Here is a 23,406-nt window from a genome sequence, read left to right as displayed (position 1 = left end):
AGGAATGGGGGGAGGAAGAACCAGAGTTTGTAAAACTTAGAAGCTGGAAAAAAGTATTTTACTTTGCCTGGGACACTAGCTGTTAAAAAAACAGCATAGAAATACAAAATTCTTCTGTAAACTCACTTAATAAAGGATCACATTTTTCTTTGTAAAGATACTAAGAATAATAAGTAATACTTACAGAGCTATTGCTACGTGCTACTAAATACGATTTTAAAAAAATGACACAGAAACCCAAAGTTTCTGTTTGCAAACAATCAGACATGGTACCCCTATTTGTTAATAAACACTCTGAAAGGGAAACCAACCAAAACCAACTCACTCAACTGATGCACTAACTATAGCTCAAACCATAAAGAGTGGGCTGCAAACATGTTTAACCAACATCTAAGAAAACACAAATCCCACTGAAGTCACCAGGACAGTCAGAATGACATGCGAGATAACTGTAACCTAACTAAATGCATTACAAATGAACAGTGTTGTCAGAAGGCAGCAAAGTACTGTGCAAACTTTTTTAAAGGGATGTGCAAGAAAGTAAAAGTCACACAGTCATGTCCAACTCTGTGACCTTATGGACTATACAGTCCATGGAATTCTCCAGGCCCGAATACTGGAGTGAGTAGCATTCCCTTCTCCAGGAGATCTTCCCAACCGAGGGATTGAACCCAGGTCTTCCGCATTGCAGGTGGACTCTTTACCAGCTAAGCCACAAGGGAAGTCCAATGTACAAGAAGAGGATAGACTAAACCAGTCAAGCTGGAGCATTCATTCACTGTACTGAGGGCCTTCCGTGTGCCAGGGACTATAGAGCAAGCAGAACAGACAGGATCCCTGGGCTTATGGAACTTATAGATTGATGAGAAAGACAGGCATTAAATGCAGAATTCAAAACACAACTCACAGTCTAATGAAAGGTATGATGAAGAAGTAGAGTCCTATGAGAACATACAAAAGGAAGCATCTAACTTGATGTGATGGGCAGGGAGAAAGTTGTGTGCCAGGTCTTTGCTATGGGGATGTGAGCGAATGGGGATCACCTGTCTCGACCTTACATAGAGAACAATCACCCAACTCCCGGATTTGCTTCTCCCATCTTGACCCTAAACTTGCCAATCTTCTGATGGAAAATACAGCATGTCATATAAACTTTCCAGAATAAAATGTCCTGAGGAAATGAGGACCCACGCAGATGTACTTCCCACTGAAGATCAATTAATTGACATACTGGTTTACATATCTGTCTGAAGGTGAGTACAGAAAATCAATTACTGGCATCTACTCGACTCTGGATACAACTAACAAATATCACAGCTCCAGGCCTGCCAAGATGAGGACCCGACCCTGGATCCTGGTGACTGCCTACGAGGGGCCAGTTGGATGGTGGCTACCTGACTTCCCTAGAGATCATTTTCTTGGCTCTTTCCAGCTGCTGAGGACAGGGCAGGTTTGAACCTTGTCTTCCTGGCCAAGATGGAATGCTTCCCATTAGTAAACGGGCAAGTTTCAAGTAGTAGATGACAAAATGCATGTATGCTCAGTCACTCAGTTGTGTCCGATTCTTTGAGACCTGGTGGACTATAGCCTGCCAGGCTCCTCTATCCATGGGATTCTCCAAGCAAGAATACTGGAGTGGGTTGCCATTTCCTTCTCCAAGGGATCTTGCCAACGCAGGGACTGAAGCTGCATCTCCTGCACTGGCAGGCAGATTCTTTACCACTGAGCCACCTGGAAAGCCCCAGAAGACAAAGTAAACCTGGACAATGGTGTGATCGACAGACTAACTAGAATATGAAGTGTCAGGACCCAAGGATGATCAGTAGGTAAGTTACTCATGAGGTGATGGAACCTTAAGCAGGATGAGGGCAGTAAAACAGAAAGGCGAGAGCTATTGGTAGTCAGAACTGGTTCCTGACTGGCACAGGGTATAAAGGAAAGCTATCAAAACTGACTTGTAGGAACTTCCTAGTGGTTCAGTGGGAACGGCTCAGTGCTCCCAATGCAAGAGGCCCGGGTTCAATCCTTGGCCAGGGAACTCAGTCTCACATTTGGCAACTAAGGCCCAATGCAGCTAAATTAAAAGAAATAATTTAAGAAAAAAAAAAAAAGAAAACTGACTTGTAGGCAAATGTGAAAGTCACCTTACCACAAGTATGTTTAAAATCTGACAAAAAGCTAACAAAAATAGACTGTAAAAATAATACTTAATAGAACCTCTGATGAACGATTCTTTGCAGTATACATAACTTAAATAAGTTCAGTGAATTCCAGAGAAAATTCTACTTCCCTCCTTTTATGGGAAGGCATCCAAAATCCCACCGATTCACTCATTCATCATGGACTAGGTATGCATAAGTTTGCAGTGTAGTGAGGAAGCACATTTCCCACACAGTCACATTTGAGGGCAATCTCCAATATGGGGTAAGGGCAATGTCAGTGAAGCACCCAGAGCAAAGATCAAACAACAGAGGAATGTGACCTCGCCAGAGAGATCAAGGAAGGCAAGGATGCACTGAGCAAGCGATGGTTATTAGGCTGAAATGCGAAGAATAAAAGGGGGAGTGGAAGGTGGCAGACATAACACTCCAGGGAAAAAGGACAGCAATGGGTTCCCAAGGCAAGAGGAAATGCTGCATTCTCAAACTGCTGAAAACGCCAAGAGAGCCAGAGTACCAAGAAGGGTTTGAAAGTGGGGCAACTGGCACACCATGCAGGGCTTACTAGCTCCTGCTAAGGATTTTGGCTTTATGCTTGAAGATCAAGTGAGAAAAAGATCTCACATGTCTGCTGGACTTACTGAAATGGAAAAGCATGTGAAAGCTGACAGCTGTTTAAGAGGATGGGAACAGAGTAGAGAGGCTTCCCTGGTGGCTCAGCAGGAAAGAATCTGCCTGCCAAGGCACAAGATGTGGGTTCAATCCCTGCATTGGGACGATCCCCTAGAGAAGGAAATGGCAACCCACTCCAGTATTCTTGCCTGGGAGACCCTATGGACAGAGGAGCCTGGCGGGCTACAGTCCATGGGGTCGCAAAGAGTCTCATACAACTTAGTGACTAAATAACAAGAGACTAGAGTGGGTGGAGGAGGAGAAGGTATGGAAACAGTCAGTGAATACTATGAATGTTTGAAAGATTTGACTGTGAAGAGGGGCAAGAGGGCAATAACTGGGATGAGGCATGAAATCAAGAAAGAGGGCAGTTAGTGGAAAGAAAAGGAACAAGACACAGAGGCAAATCGACAAGAGGAGGGAGTAACAGGGATAAGGCTGTAAAGGGCAGGATCTACCTTAGACAGGAAGACACAGGGAAACTGACTCAAGAGTGTAGATGTACCTACCTCTGTAGGTTTAAGGGTGAGAAAAGAGTTCATGCCTTTTGGCTTCTTTCTGTGTGACTAGGAGACGAAGGCATCAGTTGGAGGTTAAAGATTTGATAAGGGTGGAAAAGATCTGAAATAGACAATGCTTTGAACAGGAAAGGGGTGACCAGACAGCCCTCCAAGGATTGTCAGTGTTAACCGCTGGTCTATTCAGCCAGGCTGACATGGGTCACAATACTAGTAAATCATGCAGCCGAAACTCAAGCATAAGTCTTTGAACTCTACAATCTACTTTTTTCCCTTTCTACAATTCTAAGATGTTTTAAGATTTTTCTTGAACTATGATAGAAAGCACATAGCATAGAATTTTCCATCTTAAATGTTTTTAAGTATGCAGGGCTTCCCTGGTGGCTCAGAGGTTAAAGCGTCTGCTTGCAATGCAGGAGACCTGAGTTCGATCCCTGGGTTGGGAAGATACCCTGGAGAAAGAAATGGCAACACACTCCAGTGTTCTTGCCTGGAGAAAGAATCCCACACACGGAGGAGCCTGGTGGGCTACAATCTACGGGGTCGCAAAGAGTCGGACACAACTGATTGACTTCACTTCAGTAGCATTAAGGGCAATCATACTGTTGTATAACAGATTTCCAGAACTCTCATCTTGCAAAACTGAAATTTTGTACCCGTTAAACAAGCCCCATTTCCCCCTCCCCTCAGCCTCTGGCAACTGACAGTTTTTGCTTCTGTGAGTGTGACTACTTTCAATCCATCATGTAAGTAGAATTATACAGTATTTGTCTTTCTGTTACTGGCTTACTTCACTTAGCAGAAAGTCTTCAAGGTTCATTCATGTTGTAGCATAGGACAGGATTTCCTTTTCAAAGCTGAATAACATTCCACTATAGATGTACAGACCACATTATTTACCCATTAACTTGTCAATGGGCATTTGGGTTACTTTCCTGGACATCTTTTTTTTATTTTTAATATTCTCCTGGGACTTCCCTGGTGGTTCAGTGGCCAAGACTCCACACTCCCAATGCAGGGGGCTGGGTTCAATGTCTGGTCAGGGAACTAGATCATGCATGCCACAACTAAATATCTCTCATGCCACAACTAAGACCCAGTGCAGCCAAATAAATAAATAAGTATACATATATACAAAAAAAAAAATTCTCTTCTGACTCAGCTCTTAAAAATGTTTCCTTTCTACGTGGCCAATTAAACACTCCTGCCACAAGGCATTATTACACAATGTATACTCTTTGCAGCTGTTGGCAACAGCATTTTCCTTCAATGATTTATGTTTAAGAATAGCAACTTACAATGAGTATATACTAAAGAAAAGTATATAACCACACATATAACATGCAAAACTTGTTTTAAGTTTACATCTGTGTGGGAGGGCAGGACAGCAATATTAAGTAAGTAATTTCGCTGCTAACATTCAGATACATGAAAATACTATGTAATGAAATGAATTAGGTTTTGCTTAAGTAGGGCTTCTCTGGGGGATCAGATGGTGGAAAATATCTGCCTTTAATGCAGGAGACCTAGATTTGATCCCTGGGTCAGAAAGATCGCCTGGAGAAGGGAATGGGAACCCACTCCAGTATTCTTGCCTGAAGAATTCCATGGACAGAGGAATTCCATGACTCAGTGACTAACACTTTGACAAGTAGGATCATGTAGAAATTTAAGTATCAAAAACTGGCTTCAAGGGAAAAAAAAAAAAGGCTGGCTTTAAATCATTAGCTATATAACCTTGAAGAAGTTAAGCACTCTAAGACTCTTATCTCCAAATCTGTAAAATGATGTATTTAATACCAACTACCCCAGAGTTGTATCGTTCCGTTCCGTCGTTCAGTCGTATCCGACTCTTTGCGACCCCGTGGACTGTAGCCTACCAGGCTTCTCCGTCCATGGGATTCTCCAGGCAAGAATACTGGAGTGGGTTACCGTTTCCTTCTCCAGGGGATCTTCCCGACCCAGGGATCGAGCCCGGGTCTCCCGCATTGGAGGCAGACGCTTTATCCTCTGAGCCACCAGGGTGTAAGAGGGACTAAATGAAAGCACAACTCTCAGTCTAGTGCCTGGAAAAAAGGAGGTGCTCAATAAACATAATTCATTATTATAAAATAATTTATCATAGTGGTTCTGAAAGGGTTACATTTACAAAAGTCAGATTTATACAAGTTTTCAAAAATACCAGTCACATGAAAAGAATAAGTGAAAAGTGAAAGTCGTTCAGTCGTGTCCGACTCTTTGCAACCCCATGGACTATACAGTCCATGGAATTCTCCAGGCCAGAATACTGGAGTGAGTAGTTGTTCCCGTCTCCAGAGGATCTTCCCAACCCAGGGGTCGAACCCACACTGCAATGCAGGTCTCCCGCATTGCAGGCAAATTCTTTATCAGCTGAGCCACCAGGGAAGCCCATGAAAAGAATATATCAGCAACGAGAAAAGACTGTACAGAGACGGAAAGAAAAGGTGCCCAGAAAAAGGGTCCTCTTGAGTGAAATACTCTCTCTACAAGCATTTACTACACAGATGCGCTCTTAACTAACCCATGAAGCTTTGCACGGCTCAATCAAGGCATTCTAAGCAGGAAATTCATTTACCAGGCACGTTCCGGGCGCCACAGCACTTCTGGCATCCTTGGACCGCCCACTGGCGCCAGCAGTGCATTCCAGGAATTGTGACAATCAAAATGCACCCACTCTTTCAAACGCCCAGGTGGGGACAGGGGTACGGGCGGGGGTGGGGGTACTCGCCCGACTGAGAATCAACAAGAGAACCCAATCCAACTCCTTCAAACTTTCTTCTCTCCCTTCTAGATTCTGCCCGTCCCCGAAGGTCTACTGTTCCAAGGGTTCAGGAGCATCCAGGGACGGGCCACAAAAGCCAAGCCGGGAGTCACGGCACTCTGGACAACCTTCCGGATTGCAGGCTTCATAACCAAGGGACCTCACTGTCTGTAGAACTACCCATCCACCCACCCGTCCACCTAACCTAGAGGAGCCTCAGCGACTATTTTGAGGTGAGAGTTTTCATTTTAAGCCTGCGCTCGTGGCTCTGGTCTCCTGGCCCCGTTGCCAGAGACTTGCAAATCCTGCAGGAATTCGGACTGCAGACACATACTGGGATAGGGAATGGAAGGCAGTATACTAGGCCTTGGTTATGAGAACTGCCCGTCCTGTTCCAGTGGACCAAGCCTCCCTGTCTCAACCCTTAAGACCCAATGCTAGGGCTACAGCCGCAATGCCGACGCGCGCCATTCAAACTGGGGAGGGGCGGGACTCTAGTCCCCGAGCTAAGGAGAAGCGCTCACTTATGCACAAGCGGGGTCCTGGACTCCGAGAAAACTCATTGCCTGGGTCTCTCCCTAAAGGACGGGTCAGCACCCTGCCCACAGCTTGCATTCTGCCCTGGCCGCACCTACCCGAATTTACCGCCAACAGCGTCGCCATCTTGGAGGCGCAATAACGGAGCCCTCCTGCCGCACGGAAGCCCCAGAAGAGGGTGAGGCTGCCCGGGGCGACGCCTGACCAGAAAGGTACCACGGTGTCCCTCTCGAATTGCACTCTCGACCGACCCGGGCGTACGGATACTCGAATATCTGTTCTAAATCACAGACGTCAATTTTCGCTGGGATTATTCCCATTCAAGTAAAGGCGAGGGCAACCAGTTAGGAGACTCGGGGTCCTCGAGTTGACGTCCATCGTGCAGTGTATTCTGGGACTTGTAGTTCTGTTTCTAATGATTCCAGTTTGTTAGCTAGGGACTTCCCTGACGTCCCGTGATTGAGACTCCGTGCTTCCACCGTAGGGAGCACAGTTCGATCCCTGGTCAGGGAAAGAAGATACTGCGTGCCACGAAACTCTGCTGCTGCCTCACCCAAAAGGAAAAATAAAAAGAGAATGTTTTTTAAAAAGTCAGTTAACTGAAGCAGAAAAAGATTAGTTATTGAAATGACACCAACTTATGATATTATGAAAGCTGTAAATTCAAATAATTCTACTTTAAATCTTCCTTGCATCACTCCCTTACGTTGGGGAGTTGAGTGGGGGTGTACAGTGACAAACATCAAAAAGCAACTTGACCGGTTACAAACTAAATTTTCATTACATTTCATCTATATACCAAGTATATTGTGTGAATATAGTTGCATGCAATTATTTAACTTATATGCAGAGTACATCATGAGGAACGCTGGGCTGGAAGAAGCACAAGCTGGAATCAAGATTGCCAGGAGAAATATCAATAACCTCAGATATGCAGATGACACCACCCTTATGGCAGAAAATGATGCTGGGAAGGATTGGGGGCGGGAGGAGAAGGGGACGACAGAGAATGAGATGGCTGGATGGCATCACCGACTCGATGAACAGGAGTTTGAGTGAACTCCGGGAGTTGGTGATGGACAGGGAGGCCTGGCGTGCTGTGATTCATGGGGTCGCAAAGAGTCGGACACGACTAAGCGACTGAACTGAAGTGAACTGAACTGCAGTACCACCATAATAGCTGGACCTTCTTTTTTTACTTGCTGAATTTTAGTTTGCTAATTTTCAAACTAAAATACAAGTCTTTACCATTTGCTATCACATGCCAGATATTTATTAAGAATTTGCTATCAAACAACAAGGCACTTATGTATAGCACAGGGAAATATATTCAATATCCTGTGATAAAATATACTAAAAAGAAGGTATGTATATATGTGCATAAATGAATCATTTTGCTATACAGCAGTAATTAACACAACATTGTAACTCAACTACATTTCAATAAAAAATAAATTTTAAAAATAATTTGCTTTAAATTAAAAAAATGCCAGGTATTTATTAGAAATATTTATTAAGAATGTTGTTGTTGTTACATTATCTCACTTAATCCCTGAAATAATCCTACTAGGGAAATATAATTATAGCTACTTATCTCAGAGATATTTTATGTACCTTACAACCTCACTTTCTCAACTCCTCCAACATTTCAATGAGTTTGGGAGAAATTAGAATTTATATTCCCATTTCACTGTTGGAAAAAGAAGTTAATAATTTAGACAAAATCACAGAGTATGTTGTTGAGAATAGCAAACATTCATTCTTTAGAATGAATAATATGGAATGACACAGTGTACATTAGGTAGAACACAAAAGTCAGTGGTAATTATTTTGAAAGTCAATGTCAAATAGAGACAAATGCCAGATTGCAATAAAAGTGATTTTAAGGAGAGAAGGGAAAGAGCAAATGAAAAGGTAAAGGGATTTTTCCTGAAGTTTATCACGAAAGTGAGAAGAATTTTGAGCAGAAACTTGGCAATAAGTAGCATTCAAAGATTTTCTTTCTCAGCACAACTATTATGAGCCTTCCCCTCACACTCTTTAATCCCACACATTTCCCTCTTGGTAGATCACACTCACTTTCAATGAAGGAACTCTAACTATTTAACTTCCTGCAACTCCCCCTCGCCCATCATCTCGTGTCCAGGCATGCTCTCACAGGTTTCCTCAATCCATAGCAATTGGGGTATTGGCATTATAACTCTCCTAAAACTGTTCTCAGTATGGTCACCAGTGATTAACTGTCAAATCTCACAAGCACTTTTCCAAATACCATAGAAGTTCTTTTCTCCCTTGACTTGTGGGGTACCACTCCTCCTGGTTTTCCTCCTGTCTTTATAGTTCTTTTTTTAATAGTTCTTTTAAAATCTCCTTTATGGCCTGCTCTTTCTCTTCTCATTATTAAATGTATTTCTTCCCTTTTGGTCATTCCCAGCCTGGATTCTTTTTTAAAAAATGTTTATTTATGTACCTATTTGGCTATGCCCGATATTAGTTGCAGAATGCAGGTTTTTTTTTTTTTTTTAGTTGAGGCATGCCAACTGTTAGTTGCAGCATGTGGGAATCTAATTTCCTGACCAGGGATCAAACTTCGGCCCACTGCACTGGGTGTGCAGAGTCTTAGACTCTGAACCATCAGGGAAGTACCCCACCCCCCCACCAGCCTCTATTCTACCATTCTGCATACTTCTGGGAAATCTATGGGTTCTTACAGCCATCTGCTTGCTGATGAATTTTATGTCTTTAACCCGGCCCTCTCTCCTAGAATTCAAATTTGTATACACAACTTGTCCACCCACACTTTTATTGATTGTCATACAGGCATCTCAAAATTAATTGATCCAAAGCTTAAATGAGCACTTTGTTTCATAAAACTCAGTCACTTGTATCTACTCAGTTGCCAAAGTCACAAACTTGAGAATCATTCCATATTCTTCCTTCAATTGCCATATCCTATTCATCTTGCCTTGTAAATATTTATGAAGCCCTTTGCCTCTTCTCTGTTCCTGGTGCCATTGCTGAATGAAGCCTCATCATCTTATACCTGCTATTTCACAATAGCCTTCTCACTGGTCTTCCTGATTTCCATCTCACCCATTCCCATGTCTCCCAAAGTGATATTCAAATACGCAAATCACATCATGTTCTTGAAGTGAAAGTCGCTCAGTCGAGTTCGACTCGTTGTGATTCAATGGACTATATAGTCCATGGAATTCTCCAGGCCAGAATACTGGAGTGGGTAGCCTTTCCCTTTTCCAGGGGATCTTCCCAACCCAGGGATCAAACCCAGGTCTCCCGCATTGCGGGCAGATTCTTTACCAGCTGAGCCACAAAGGAAGCCCTAATCATATGCTGGCCCTAATCAAAATTTCTCAGAAACAAACAAACAAAACTTCTTAATGACCTAGTCCCTAAGGGTAACATTGGGAACTTTTTAAGGCACTCATGCCATTTCCTGATCTGGTTCCATCCTCTTCTTCAACCTCCCTACCCTTTTTCTTCCTCAAGTGCCCCTTTTACTCTAATCACTCAGGTACAACATGCTTTCTTGTACCATGTACTTGTGCAACTACTATACTATCTGCCTAGAATGTCTATCTTTCCTTCTCCATCCCTCTGTCGACCACCCACCAAGTTATCACCACCCACAACCCTGAATTCAAGGCATTATGTGATCATCTGCCACACTGATGATTCGCTTGGACCAAAAAAAATACAGTGTAAGTAACATTGAGTGAGTTCCAAGTCTAGCATCTGAGAGGCCTTGCTGCTTCCAGTTTTGCTTTTTTTCTGCTGCTCTGAGACATCATGAAAGGAAATCCCAGCCAGCCTCCTTGAGAAAGACCAGGAGGAGAGAAATCTAACTAGTCTCCAGCTATTCCAGCTAAACCAGCTAAGAGTCTAGACTTGAGTAAAGCCATCTCAGATCCTCTACTTCTAGTTGAACCATCACTTGACTGCAAACGGGTGAGTGAGTCCAGTCCACATTTTGGAATCATGAGCAAGTAAAAGGCTGCTGTTTTAAGCCACAGTTTTGTGGTTTGTTATGTTCAATAAACAACTGATTTCCTCCCAGAGAGCACAACTATGTCTTTTTATATTTGCGTTCCCTTCTGCTGCCACATCTCTAGCTTACAGTCACAACTGAGGAAAAAACAATCTGCAGAACCTGGTGCTTCCAAGATATACTGGCAGGGAGAGAGGACACATACATGCAATTGTAGCTAAGAGTACAGAACCTAGAGCTGGGTTTCCTGGGTTCAAATTCTTACATATTAGCTGTGAAACCCTCCTTACTGGCTTAGTTTTCTCATCTCTAGATAGGGGTGATAAGATGAGCATCTACATTGTAGAGTCGTTAAGAGGCTTATTTGTAAAGTGCTTAGACTGTGCCTGACCTTTAGTGCTATGTGAGTGTTTTTTAAATAAACTTTTGCTAAGACTCACTGCAAAAGACTCTGATGCTGGAAAGGATTGGGGGTGGGAGGAGAAAGGGACGACAGAGAATGAGATGGCTGGATGGAATCACCGACTTGATGGACATGAGTTTGAGTGAACTCCGGGAGTTGGTGATGGACAGGGAGGCCTGGCGTGCTGTGATTCATGGGGTCACAAAGAGTCGGACACGACTGAGCGACTGAACTGAACAGAAGGCAAAATAAGTGTAAGTGGCAGTATAGACAACTACTTCGGTTAAGTTCAGTCGCTCAGTCATGTCTGACTCTTTGCGACCCCATGGACTGCAGCACGCCAGGCCTCCCTGCCCATCGCCAACTTCCCAGAGCTTACTCAAACTCATGTTCATTGAGTCGGTGATGCCATCCATCCATCTCATCTACTTAGGAGGAACTTAACCAAGTTGTTGGAGTACATCACAAACATGAAAGCACCCAGTCATTGAACAATTTGTGATTTATCTGGGGTGAGGGGTAGGACTGTGCCCTAGTCTAACTGATCTGTTATTTGTCATTTCCTTCCTTGCTCCAATGTATTGAGTTTTAACTGTACACACAAAATTCTTTGAAATCTTAAAATAAGAAAGGTTCATTCTTTTTTCTTTTTTAAAAAATGAGGTATAATTACATACACCTTATTAATCTCAGGTGTGCACCATAATGCTACACTTATATGTACTGCAAAACGATCATTCATAATAAACCTTGTTAACATGGTCACCATGTTACAGATTTTTTTCCCTGTGATGACAGCTTTTAAGATTCATTCTCTTAGCAACTTTCAAATATGAAATACAGTATTATTAACTATGGTCACCATGCTATAATTAAATCCCCATGGCTTATTTACTTCATGACTGGGAAATCTGTACCTTTGGATTGTCTTCACCTCCACTCATCCTCCAATTTCTGCCTCTGGCAACCACCAATCTTTTCTTTGTTATGTATGAACTTGGTTTCATATGGTTTGGGGTTTTTTCTGTTGTTTTTTTGGAGGGGGATTGTTTCTGACCATGCCACCCAGTTTGTAGGACCTTAGTTGCTCCACCAGGGACTGAATCTGGGCCACGGCAGTGAAAGCACTAAGTCCTAACTACTGGATCACCGGGGAAGTCCCAAGATTTCATTCTTTTTAACAGCTAAATTATATCCCGTTATATATATATAATATATAGCATTTTCTTTATCCATTTATCCATCAATGGACATTTTGTTTGCTTCTATATCTTGGCTTTTGTAAATAAGATTGCAGTGAACATGAGGATGTATGGATCTTTTCTGGACAGTTAACTCTTATTTGGAGTCCAGGAAATAAAAATTAGGGAAAATTACCTGAAGAAAATGGCACTTGAATGGACAGATACTAGAATTTTACATGGTCGCAAGAGCGTATGGGGCTAGGAGAGGGAACAAATCAGTGAAAAAGTGACAAAGCCCAAGTTTTCATATTTACAGATCTGCAACAATTCCTCTGGACAAGCCTTAGACATTGAGGTGAGTTTCAAGTTCTGAGATTTTCATTATCCAGCCAGTAAGGACTCTAGGTGTGATAAACTCACCATCATGTTTGACCCCAGTCAGTAGCCAGCTGTGGAAAGTTTGCAATGGCAGAACTATTAGCCATGGGACACTGGCGGAGGAGGAAACAAATCTTCCCCAGATTTTCCCCAAGAGAGTCACAATCACCATGTAGCAAATGATTCTGTGTAAAAGCTTCCCTTCAAAGGCAGGGTTATTCCCATCGCCTCCTAACTGGTCTTCCTGTTGCCAGTCTCACTCAGGCCCACTTTATCTTCTGCACCGTAACCAGAGGGACTGCTTCATCCTCTCCCTAAAATCCTTCGAGTTCTTGTCAGTGCCCTGAGGGCAAGTCCACCCTTCTTACAGTCGTTCAGTTCAGTCGCTCAGACTCTTCGCGACCCCATTGACTGTAGCACACCAGGCCTCCCTGTCCATCACCAACTCCCAGAGTTCACTCAAACTCATGTCCATCAAGTCTGTGATGCCATTCAACCATCTCATCCTTTGTCGTCCCCTTCTCCTCCCTCCTTCAATCTTTCCCAATATCAGGGTCTTTTCAAATGAGTCAGTTCTTCACATCAGGTGGCCAAAGTATTGCAGTTTCAGCTTCAACATCAGTCCTTCCAATGAACACCCAGGATTGATCTCCTTTAGAATGGACTGGTTTGATCTCCTTGCAGTCCAGGGGACTCTCAAGAGTCTTCTCCAACACCACAGTTCAAAAGCATCAATTCTTCTGCGCTCAGCTTTCTTTATAGTCCAACTCTCACATCCATACATGACTATTGGAGAAACCATAGACTCGACTAGACCGACCTTTGTTGGCAAAGTAATGTCTCTGCTTTTTAATATGCTGTCTAGGTTGGTCATAACTTTTCTTCCAAGGAGTAAGTGTCTTTTAATTTCATGGCTGCAGTCACCATCTGCAGTGATTTTGGAGCCCCCCCCAAAAAAGTCTGCCACTATTTCCACTGTTTCCCCATCTGTTTGCCATGAAGTGATGGAACCGGATGCCATGATCTTAGTTTTCTGAATGTTGAGCTTTAAGCCAACTTTTTCACTCTCCTTTTTTACTTTCATCAAGAGGGTCTTTAGTTTTTCACTTTCTGCCATAAGGGTGGTGTCATCTGCATATCTGAGGTTATTGCTATTTCTCTCAGAAATCTTGATTCCAGCTTTTGCTTCTTCTTACAGTAGAACACAAGGCAGTCATGATCTGACTCCTTCAGCCTCTACTTTAATCTCACACCTCCTCCCCTAAGACTCTTTAGTGATTACTGTGGTTACTCAGATACACATTCTTAGCTCCTCCAGCATCCACAGCAGTCCCTTCTTCATGGAGTATTCCCTCTGGCATTTTGATGCTTTCAAACTGTGGTACTGGAGAAGACTCTTGTGAGTCCCTTGGATAGCAAGAAGATCAAACCAGTCATTTCTAAAGGAAGTCAATCCCAAATACTCATTGGAAGGACTGATGCTTAAGCTGAAACTGCAATACTTTGACCACCTGATGCAAAGAGCTGACTTACTGGAAAGGACCCTGATGCTGGGAAAGATTGAGGGCAGGAGGAGAAGGGAACGACAGAGGATGAGATGGTTGGATGGCATTGCCAACTCGATGGACATGAACTTGGACAGACTCAGGGAGATAAATGAGTGACAGGAAGGCCTGGTGGGCTACAGTCCATGGGTTTGCAATGAGCTGGACATGACTTAGTGACTAAACAACAACAATTAGAGTCACAGCTTTGTGCCTCTGAATCCTTGTTGGCATAATCTTCTTCTTCTAGAATACCTGTAGCCCCTTCATCTAGTTACTCCTCTCAGGTGTCACTCTCCCCCATGGAACTCCTACCTCAGCCTGGACGATATGCCCTCCTGTGCTCTCCAGTAATGTACTATGATTTCCCACAGGTTTGTCAGTCCTTCTGGACTGAAAGCTGCACAGAGAACAGGAGAGGCGCCCAGTGGCCAACAAACATTTGCTGGATGAATAAAGGTGAGGAGAGGCCAGGATGCTGTCTTCTACTCATTGCTGACTCTACCGTGGGCTCCTTGAAAAATGGCTCCATATACCACCATCTCTCTTGTAAGTGCCTGAAAACTCCAGGAAAAGAAGGCTGGCCCCTCTTTTCCTGAGGCATGGATTACCAATACAGACCTGAAGGGGATATGGTCCTCAGTACTCGCTTACATGAAACACACCAGGGCGCCAGATAAGGAATTAGCTTGTGGAATCCCCTTGCGATGGACATGAATCTGAACAAACTCCAGGAGACAGTGAAGGACAGGGACACCTGGTATGCTGAAGTTCATAGGGTTGCAAAGAGTCAGACACAACCGAGCGACTGAACAGCAACAACCCTTTGAGAGGTTTTCCTATATAGATATGGTGGGAACTTTGGTCCTGACAGGAGGCATCACAGCAGTGCATGACATAGAAAAGGAAAATGAGCAGGGGTAAAGCAGGCTCCAAAATCATTGCTGATGCTGATTGCAGCCATGAAATTAAAAGATGCTTACTCCTTGGAAGGAAAGTTATGACCAACCTAGAGAGCATATTAAAAAGCAGGGACATTACTTTGCCAACAAAGGTCCTTCTAGTCAAGGCTATGGTTTTTCCAGCAGTCATGTATGGATGTGAGAGTTGGACTGTGAAGAAAGCTGATCACCGAAGAATTGATGCTTTTGATCTGTGGTGTTGGAGAAGACTCTTGAGAGTCCCTTGGACTGCAAGGAGATCCAACCAGTCCGTTCTAAAGGAGATCAATCCTGGGTGTTCATTGGAAGGACTGATGCTAAAGCTGAAACTCCAATACTTTGGCCACCTCATGCGACAAGTTGACTCACTGGAAAGGAGTCTGATGCTGGGAGAGATTGGGGGCAGGAGGAGACGGGGACGACAGAGAATGAGATGGCTGGATGGCATCACTGACTCGATGGATATGAGTTTGAGTGAACTCCGGGAGTTGGTGATGGACAGGGAGGCCTGGCGTGCTGTGATATATGGGGTCGCAAAGAGTTGGACACAACTGAGCGACTGAACTGAACTGAACTGAAAGCAGTGTAAATGTACTGGTGGCAAAGTCAATTTACCTGATCGAAAAAGAGTCTGGACTGTACTCCGGGAATTAGCGTGAATACTTGGCTCCAGTCTGGGACGCCAGTGTGTGAAGGAGAGTGGGAAGTCACTGAGGAAAGCAGAATCATTCTGTCTGAGTGTGATGAAAGAGCAGGGCATTCATCCTATCAGAATACTCAAAGTGAAATTATGTACAAGGAACAAGAAAACATTGACTGAAGTAAACTACCGTAGTGTTCTGAACATGACGTAAACTCCAAAACAAAGAACAATAGGAAACATTTCCAAGTGCAAACAAATGCAAAAATAAATAAATTAGAGAAAGATTTTTTAGATATCAGTTTACCACGAAGCTGTTGTGTGTATCATTTCTCTGCTTCCATTTGGCTTAGGGTCCTTTTTCAGCCATGTGTATTTTGTATCTTCTCTTCCTGCTTCGTGAAAGAGTTGAGATTTCAGGAAGGAACCAATCAATAGTGTAAGGTGTAACATGCTGGTGGAGTTGAGAAGAGATTTTGAGACAGGTTGCCCTGAATCTAAATTTCTACCTTGCCAGTAACTCACTGTGTGATTGTAAGCAAGTTTTTCAATCTTTGTGAGTTTCCTCATCCATTAAAATAGAAGTAATACTTTCCTGGAATTGCTGTGAAGAATCAGTAAACTAATATATGAACTTGACATAAAATACTTAGAAGATATTCTGCTGTGGTCATAGGATGATCAGAAAGAAGAACAGTGAAGGTAAAATATGGGGATTACACAAAGAAAAAAGGAGCCATTGAATAAGAATGTCTGATAAAGCTATACTAATAGAGTCAGCCCTCTGTATTTGTGGGTTCCACAACTGAGGATTTAACCAACCACAGATCGAAAAAATTTGGAGAAAAAAATTACAGAAAGTTCCAGAAAACAAAACTTTTGTTTGCCTTGTGCTGGCAATTATATACATAGTATTTACAATGTATTAGGTATTACAAGTAATTTAGAGATGATTTAAAGTATGGTGGGAGGGGAAGGACGTGTAATATAGTTATATGCAAATTCTATGCCATTTTATATAAGGGACATGAGCATCCTCAGAATTTGGTATTGGTGGGGGGTGCTGGATCCAATCCCCTGTGAATACCCAGGGATGACTGTATTAATAATAGTATAGCATCACTGAACTCTTTTAATGAGGCTTCCATGGTAGTGTTAACTCAGCCATGTTGCACAACCCTATACATTTTAAGCTGCCCATTTAATAAGCATAAAAGCAGTGAAAGTGAAAAGTGTTAGTCCCTCAGTCATGTCTGACTCTTTTCAACCCTATGGATGACCCCTTCAGGCTCCTCTGTCCATGGGATTCTCCAGGCAAGAACACTGGAGTGGGTTGCCATTCCTTACTCCAGAGAATCCTCCTAATGCAGGTACTGAACCTGGGTCTCCTGCATTGCACACAGATTCTTCACTGTCTGAGCTACCAGGGATAATAATACTACTTTTACTATAAGTAGTAATAGGACTAATTCAAATGCATCTGAAATTAGAAAATTAGTGTGGTTGCTAGAACTTAGTTGAGTATACTGTGATTTTAAGATTTTAATCTTCAGACTCACTGGAAAAGACTCTGACGATGGGAGGGACTGGGGGCAGGAGGAGAAGGGGACAACAGAGAATGAAATGGCTGGACGGCATCACTGACTCGATGGACATGAGTTTGAGTGAACTCTGGGAGTTGGTGATGGACAGGGAGGCCTGGCGTGCTGTGGTTCATGGGGTCGCAAAGAGTCGGACACGACTGAGCGACTGAACTGAACCGAACTGAATCTTCAGTCATAAGTGTGACAATGTCAAACAAGGTAATCATTTTTAAAACGTGGTTTTTCTTAAAAAAGTGCTATCTAGCATTGAAATATTGTTGCTTCTTGGTTTCTAAAATTGCATCTGCACGGTACCTAGACCAAGTCTGGGTACTCATTTTTTAAGATTGTGATAAGATAAACATGGGTGGCACTAGGGTAAAGAATCCACCTACTGATGGAGGAGATGGAAGAGACATGGGTTTGACCCCCGGTCAGGAAGATCCCCTGCAGCAGGAAATGGCAATGCACTCCAGTATCCTTGCCGGGAAACTCCACGAGCAGGAGTCTGGAGGGCTACACTCCATGAGGCCACAAAGAGTCGGACATGACTGACTGAGCAACGGAGCACGCACACACAAGAGAAACACAACCTAAAACTGTGACCATTTTTGGGTGTACGGATCTATGACGTTAAGAGCATTCATGCTGTTCTCAAAGCATCACCCCCATCCACATCTCCAGACTTTCTTCATCTTTCTTCATCTTTACTAAACTTTGTACCCATTAAACAACTCCCTATTTTCCCCTCTTCCCAGACCCTTGGCGACCACCATTCTGCTTTCTGGTTCTATGCATTGACTACTCTAGGTACCTCATGTAATAGGAATCATACAATACTTGTCCTCTTGTGACTGGTTTATGTTTACTTAGCATAATGTCAAGGCTCATCTACATTGTAACAGGTATCAGAATTTCCTTCTTTTTGAAGGTTAAATAATAGCCCATTGTATATACAGACCACATGTTGTTTATCCATTCATCTGGTGAACACCCGGGTTGCTTCCACCTTTCTGCTATTGTGAATAATGCTGCTATTAACATAGGTGTAGAAATATTTCCAGACCCTACATTCAGTTATTCTGGAATGATACCCAGAGTGGAATTGTTGGATCATATGGTAAGTCTGTTTAAATTTTTTAATGTATTTTAAAATTATTATTATTATTGGCTGTGCTACATCTTCGTTATTGCGCATGAGTTTTCTCCAGTTGCAGTGAGCGGGGGCTTCTCATTGTGTTGGCTTCTCTTGTTGCAGAGCATGGGCTCTAGGCACGTGGGTGTCAGTAGCTGTGGCACGCAGGCTGTAGAGTGCAGGTTCAGTAGTTGTGGCACACAGGCTTAGTTGCTCCGCAGAGGGTGGACTCTTCCTGGACCAGGGATTGAAACCCATGTCCCCTGCGTTGGCAGGCAGATTCCCAGTCACTGGACCACCAGGGAAGTCCTGTGTTTAATTTTCGAGGAATCTCCATAACATTTCCATAGCAGCTTTACCGTTTTACATTCCCACTAAACAGTGCACAAGCTTTCCAATTTCTCCACATTCTTGACAATATTTATTTTTTCAATAATAGCCATTCTAATGGATATGAGGTGGATCTCATTTAGTTTTTATTGCATTTCTATAGTGATTAATGATGTTGAACATCTTTACACATGATTATTGGCCATTTGGATATCTTCTTTGGAAAAATGTATATTCTAGCCCTTTGTCCATTCTTTGATTGAATTTTGTTGTTGGATTTGTAAAGTTCTTTATATATTTTGGACATGAATCCCTTATCAGGTATTCACTTTTTTGTTTCATTTTATATGCATTTGGGAATACCCTGTTGGTCCAGTGGTTAAGACTCTGTGCTTCCAATGTAGAGGGCATGGGTTTGATCCCTGGTTGGGGAACTAAGATCCCACATTCCATGTGTAATGTATTAAAAAAAAAATCTTAGGGGACTTCCCTGGTAGTCCAGTGCCTAAGACTAGAAGCTCCCGGTGCAGGGAGCCTGGGTTTGATCCCTGTTCACGGAACTAGATCCCACATGCTGCAACTAAGATCGGGGCAGCCAAACAAATATTTTTAAAGAAAAATTCATATGCATTTTTTTTTACTGCATTATCTATGATCATCCCACAAGTGATTGGGAAAAGTTGTTAATTACGTTCAAAGTCACTGGAAAGTTTCCACAGTTTGTTCACTTTTCAAACAGTGAAAGTATACAATAAAATATTTATTTTACTTTTGGCTGCGTTAGGTTTTCATCGCTGCTCAGGCTTTCTCTAGTTGCACAGAGCCCCATGCTCTTGTTGCAGTACATTGGTTTCTCATTGCAGTGGCTTCTCCTGTTGCTGAGCACAGGCTCTAGGCACACAGGCTTCAGTAGTTGTAGCACACGGGCTTAATAGTTGTGGCCTGTAGGCTCTAGGGTGCATGGGCTTCAACAGTTGCAGCACACAGAATCAGCAGTTGTGGGTCGCAGGCCCTAGAGCACGGGCTTGGTAGTTGTGGTGCATGGGCTTAGCTGCTCCACGGCACATGGAATCTTCTTGGACCAGGGATTGAACCCACGTCCCCTACATTGGCAGGTGGATTCTTATCCACCGCTCCATGAGAGAAAATTTAAATCAGCATAATCTCAGAAATTTTTTTGGTTGACAATATTAGGAAACCTTGGTTATGATTCAACCCTAAAGCTAGCTGATGCTTATGAAAATTCAGTCCATCTTCCTGATTTCATACAGAACAAGGCATAAATATGACAGAGAAGAACACATCTCCCAATAAATACCATCTGTCGCAGAAACATGATTATAAATTTAGGAAATATATGTAGATAGGAAGTTTGAATCTACTGTTTAAGTATAAATATGAGACATTAAGTATTGATACTTTTTAAAGTGAGGTTTATCTTATTTTATTATTTTTAATGTATTTTATTTATTTATTTATATTTGGCCACGCTGCACAGCATGTGGGATCTTAGTTCCCTGACCATGGCTTGAACCTGTGCTCCTTGCACTGAAAACACAGTATTAAACACTGTACCGGGGAAGTCTCCCTAGGTACGTACTTTTTAAGTGTAAAAGTCACTGGTATCATTTCATAGCTGCAAATAAGTTCTGGAAAGTCATCATGGAGATATAGGAAGGAAATAGTATGTCAAGACTTCAAAAGGAAGGTGACCCTCTGATAGGAATAAATACAGGCCAAATCATAAAACAGTAACTCCTAATAAAATACATGTTCTGTGTAGGGGGCTTCCACAGTAACTCAGATGGTAAAGAATCTGCCTGCAAGGCAGGAGACCTAAGTTCAATCCCTGGGTCGGAAAGATCCCCTGGAAAAGGAAATGGCAACCCCACTCCAGTATTCTTGCCTGGAGAAACCCATGGACAGAGGAGCCTGGTCACAAAGAGTTGGACATGACTAAGTGACTGACCCTACAATAGAATACATGTTTGTGTGGATAGGGACATTTATTTTATTCACTCTGCCTCTCAAGTACCTAGAACAATACCTAGCACCTCGTAGAAGATGATCAATAAATATTTGCTGAATGAATAAATATACAGGAGAAAAAGCTGGTACACAAGGCAGTGTGAGATTGAGAGAGAAAAAACCACTGAGAAGGACCCAAGGGGGTAAAATCACAAACAAAATTAGACAATATTTTTAACTGAATGAAAATTAAACATGCCTTACATAATATTTTGTAATAGCTTACACTATTGGTGGGAATGTAAATTGGTGCAGCCACTATGGAAAACAGTATGGGGATATCTCAAAAAAAAAAAGCTGAAAATAGAGTTACCATGTGATCAAGCAATCACACTCCTGGGCATATATCCCAACAAAACTATAATTAAAAAAGATACATGTACCCCTATGTTCATAGCAGCACTGTTCACAAAAGCCAAGCCATAGAAACAACCTAAATGTCCATCAACAGATGATTGGTGTTAAAGAAGATGTGGTATATACGTATAAAATGAATACTACTCAGACATAAAAAGAATAAATAATACCATTTATAGCAACATGAATGCAACTAGAGATTATCATACTAAGTGAAGTAAGTCGGAAAGAGAAAGACAAATACTATATGATATCTCTTATATGTGGAATTCTAAAAAAATGATACAAATGAACTTATTTACAAAAGAGAAATAGAAAGCAAATATATAGCCACCAAAGGGGATAGGGGGAGGGTCGAGAGATAAATTAGGAGCTTGGGATTGACATATACACACTTTTTTTTTTCCTTTTTATTCTTTTTTAAAATATTTATTTTTAATTGATGATTGCTTTAAAATATTGGTTTGATTTCTGTCATACATCAACATGAATTAACCATAGGTGTACATATGTCCCCTCCCTCTTGAATCTCCCTCCCACCTCCTGCCATATACACACTATTATATATAAAATAGATAAACAACAAGGTCCTATGGTATAGCACAGGGAACTATACTTAATATCTTAAATAACCTAAAATGAAAAAGAATCTGAAAAACGAATATATAGGTATGTATAACTGAATCATGTTGCTGTATACTTGAAAATAACACAACGCTGTAAATTAACTATACTTCAATTAAAAAATAAAAAGAAAATAAGGGGAGAAAAAAAGGAAAAGTATAAAATTTTTTCAACAAACAAAACCAGTCCAGCTCTTGAATACCGATGTGAGTGGCAGTACTACTTACAATTATGCAGGACATCATTTCTATTTAAGGCCAGCAAAAAGAGGTTTGAGTGACAATACCTGAATCCCAGCCTCCCCAGAGGGTCACTCCCCCAACAGGCCCTCTTGGCTTTCTTGACCTCTAACTCATCTCAGATGATCACCCCACTCCTAACCTGCTCACTCATGAGTGACCTGATGGAGCTCTGTGAAGTATTCCCCTGTTCGCTGCTCAGGTAGAAAACCTGTACCAGTAGCGAGCAGAAACTCTCCAGGGCGACACCTCACTTGCAGGGGCTGCTGCTGGCCTTCTGGCTCCTGGGTTTTTTGACTCCATGCACTTCATGACTCCAATGTGCAGAGTCCTCATTTCACCTGCCACCCAAGCATCCAGTCAGTCCTGGACCTCTACCGGAGTGGAAGTGCGTCCTTATAGCTAACCTTCATTTGCTGAATCTGAAATATGGAGCTGCATAGCGCAGTTGAGCTTTGGGCCACAGGCCATTAGCTATGTAGGTGGCTCATTCCTTCCTTCTGCCTCACCCAGAGGGAGAAAGGCTGATTGCTCAACAGGGTAAAGGCAAGGTGAGGTTGAGGGCAGAGGGAGTTGAGCTAGGTGCTGCCCATCACCTAGGGCCTGAACTGAGATGGTAAAAACTGTAGCAAGTCAAATCTCCCAGCAGGTTTGGGAGGATAATAGGAGACAGAGCCTGGGGCCATTCCCAGGAAATGTGAAAGCCAGGAAATTGTTGCAGAGGGCAGCCTGCAGCCTCAGCCTAAACCTAGAGGTGCTCCTGATGTTTGGACATCATCCTGTAAGGGACTATCATAGTGTGATGCCAACTAGCATTAAGTTGATTTGACTCAGCGATTTTGAAATTGCAAGTTGTGACTCTAGTAGATCCTGAAATCAATTTATTGGGCCTGTGCCTCAATATTTTTTTTACAAAAAAAATATATAACAAAATATCAGTGTCTCGTGTAAGAAGAGCATGTTCTGATTTGTAAAAATTTTGTGTCAGCTCTATTTTGTGTGGTGTAACTAGGTCTCCATGGAATGGATACCTGTGTAATGTATGACTGAATCCTTTTGCTGTCCACCTACAACTATCACAACACTATTAATCAGCTATACTCCAGTATAAAATTAAAAATTAAAAAAAATAATAAATAAACTAGGTCTCCATGTAAAATGTATTTCCAACAAAGTTATGCTGGCAATGACTCTCCCTAACTCCCCTTGCTCTGATTTTTTGCAGTCCTATCCAATAATCTACTGATTTGAATTTAGCTACCCATGTAAAAAGATGGCATTAATCAATAAACACAGGAATTCAGTTGCTTGACAGTGTTACTTCTCATTGTAAATTAATAAACTGG

The 23,406-nt window shown here is 42.4% G+C and overlaps 1 protein-coding gene across 2 annotated transcripts in view; it reads right to left on the bottom strand.

The window, feature by feature from the left end:
* NUP205 (nucleoporin 205) overlaps positions 1-6,841 on the bottom strand; it is an 86,816-nt gene extending 79,975 nt beyond the window's left edge. Inside the window, exons 1-2 of one of the 2 annotated variants that reach the window (XM_055421320.2) lie at positions 6,767-6,783; positions 3,341-3,397 (exon numbers count right to left, since the gene is read on the bottom strand). Coding sequence is in view for 1 of the 2 variants with exons in the window: in XM_055421319.2 (XP_055277294.1) it covers positions 6,767-6,794 (28 nt within the window). In the remaining variant the exon portion in view is untranslated. Of the gene's footprint in view, positions 1-3,340; positions 3,398-6,766 lie in introns of both variants that reach the window. The other variant, XM_055421319.2, reaches the window with a different exon arrangement.
* Positions 6,842-23,406: the final 16,565 nt, after the last annotated feature.

Source organism: Moschus berezovskii, chromosome 3, assembly GCF_049115385.1.
Source record: "Moschus berezovskii isolate FMDL1 chromosome 3, NW_MosBer_1.0, whole genome shotgun sequence".
NCBI lineage: Eukaryota > Metazoa > Chordata > Mammalia > Artiodactyla > Moschidae > Moschus > Moschus berezovskii.
The sequence above is the reverse complement of the archived record's forward strand: the minus strand, read 5'-3'. Positions and strand labels throughout refer to the sequence as shown.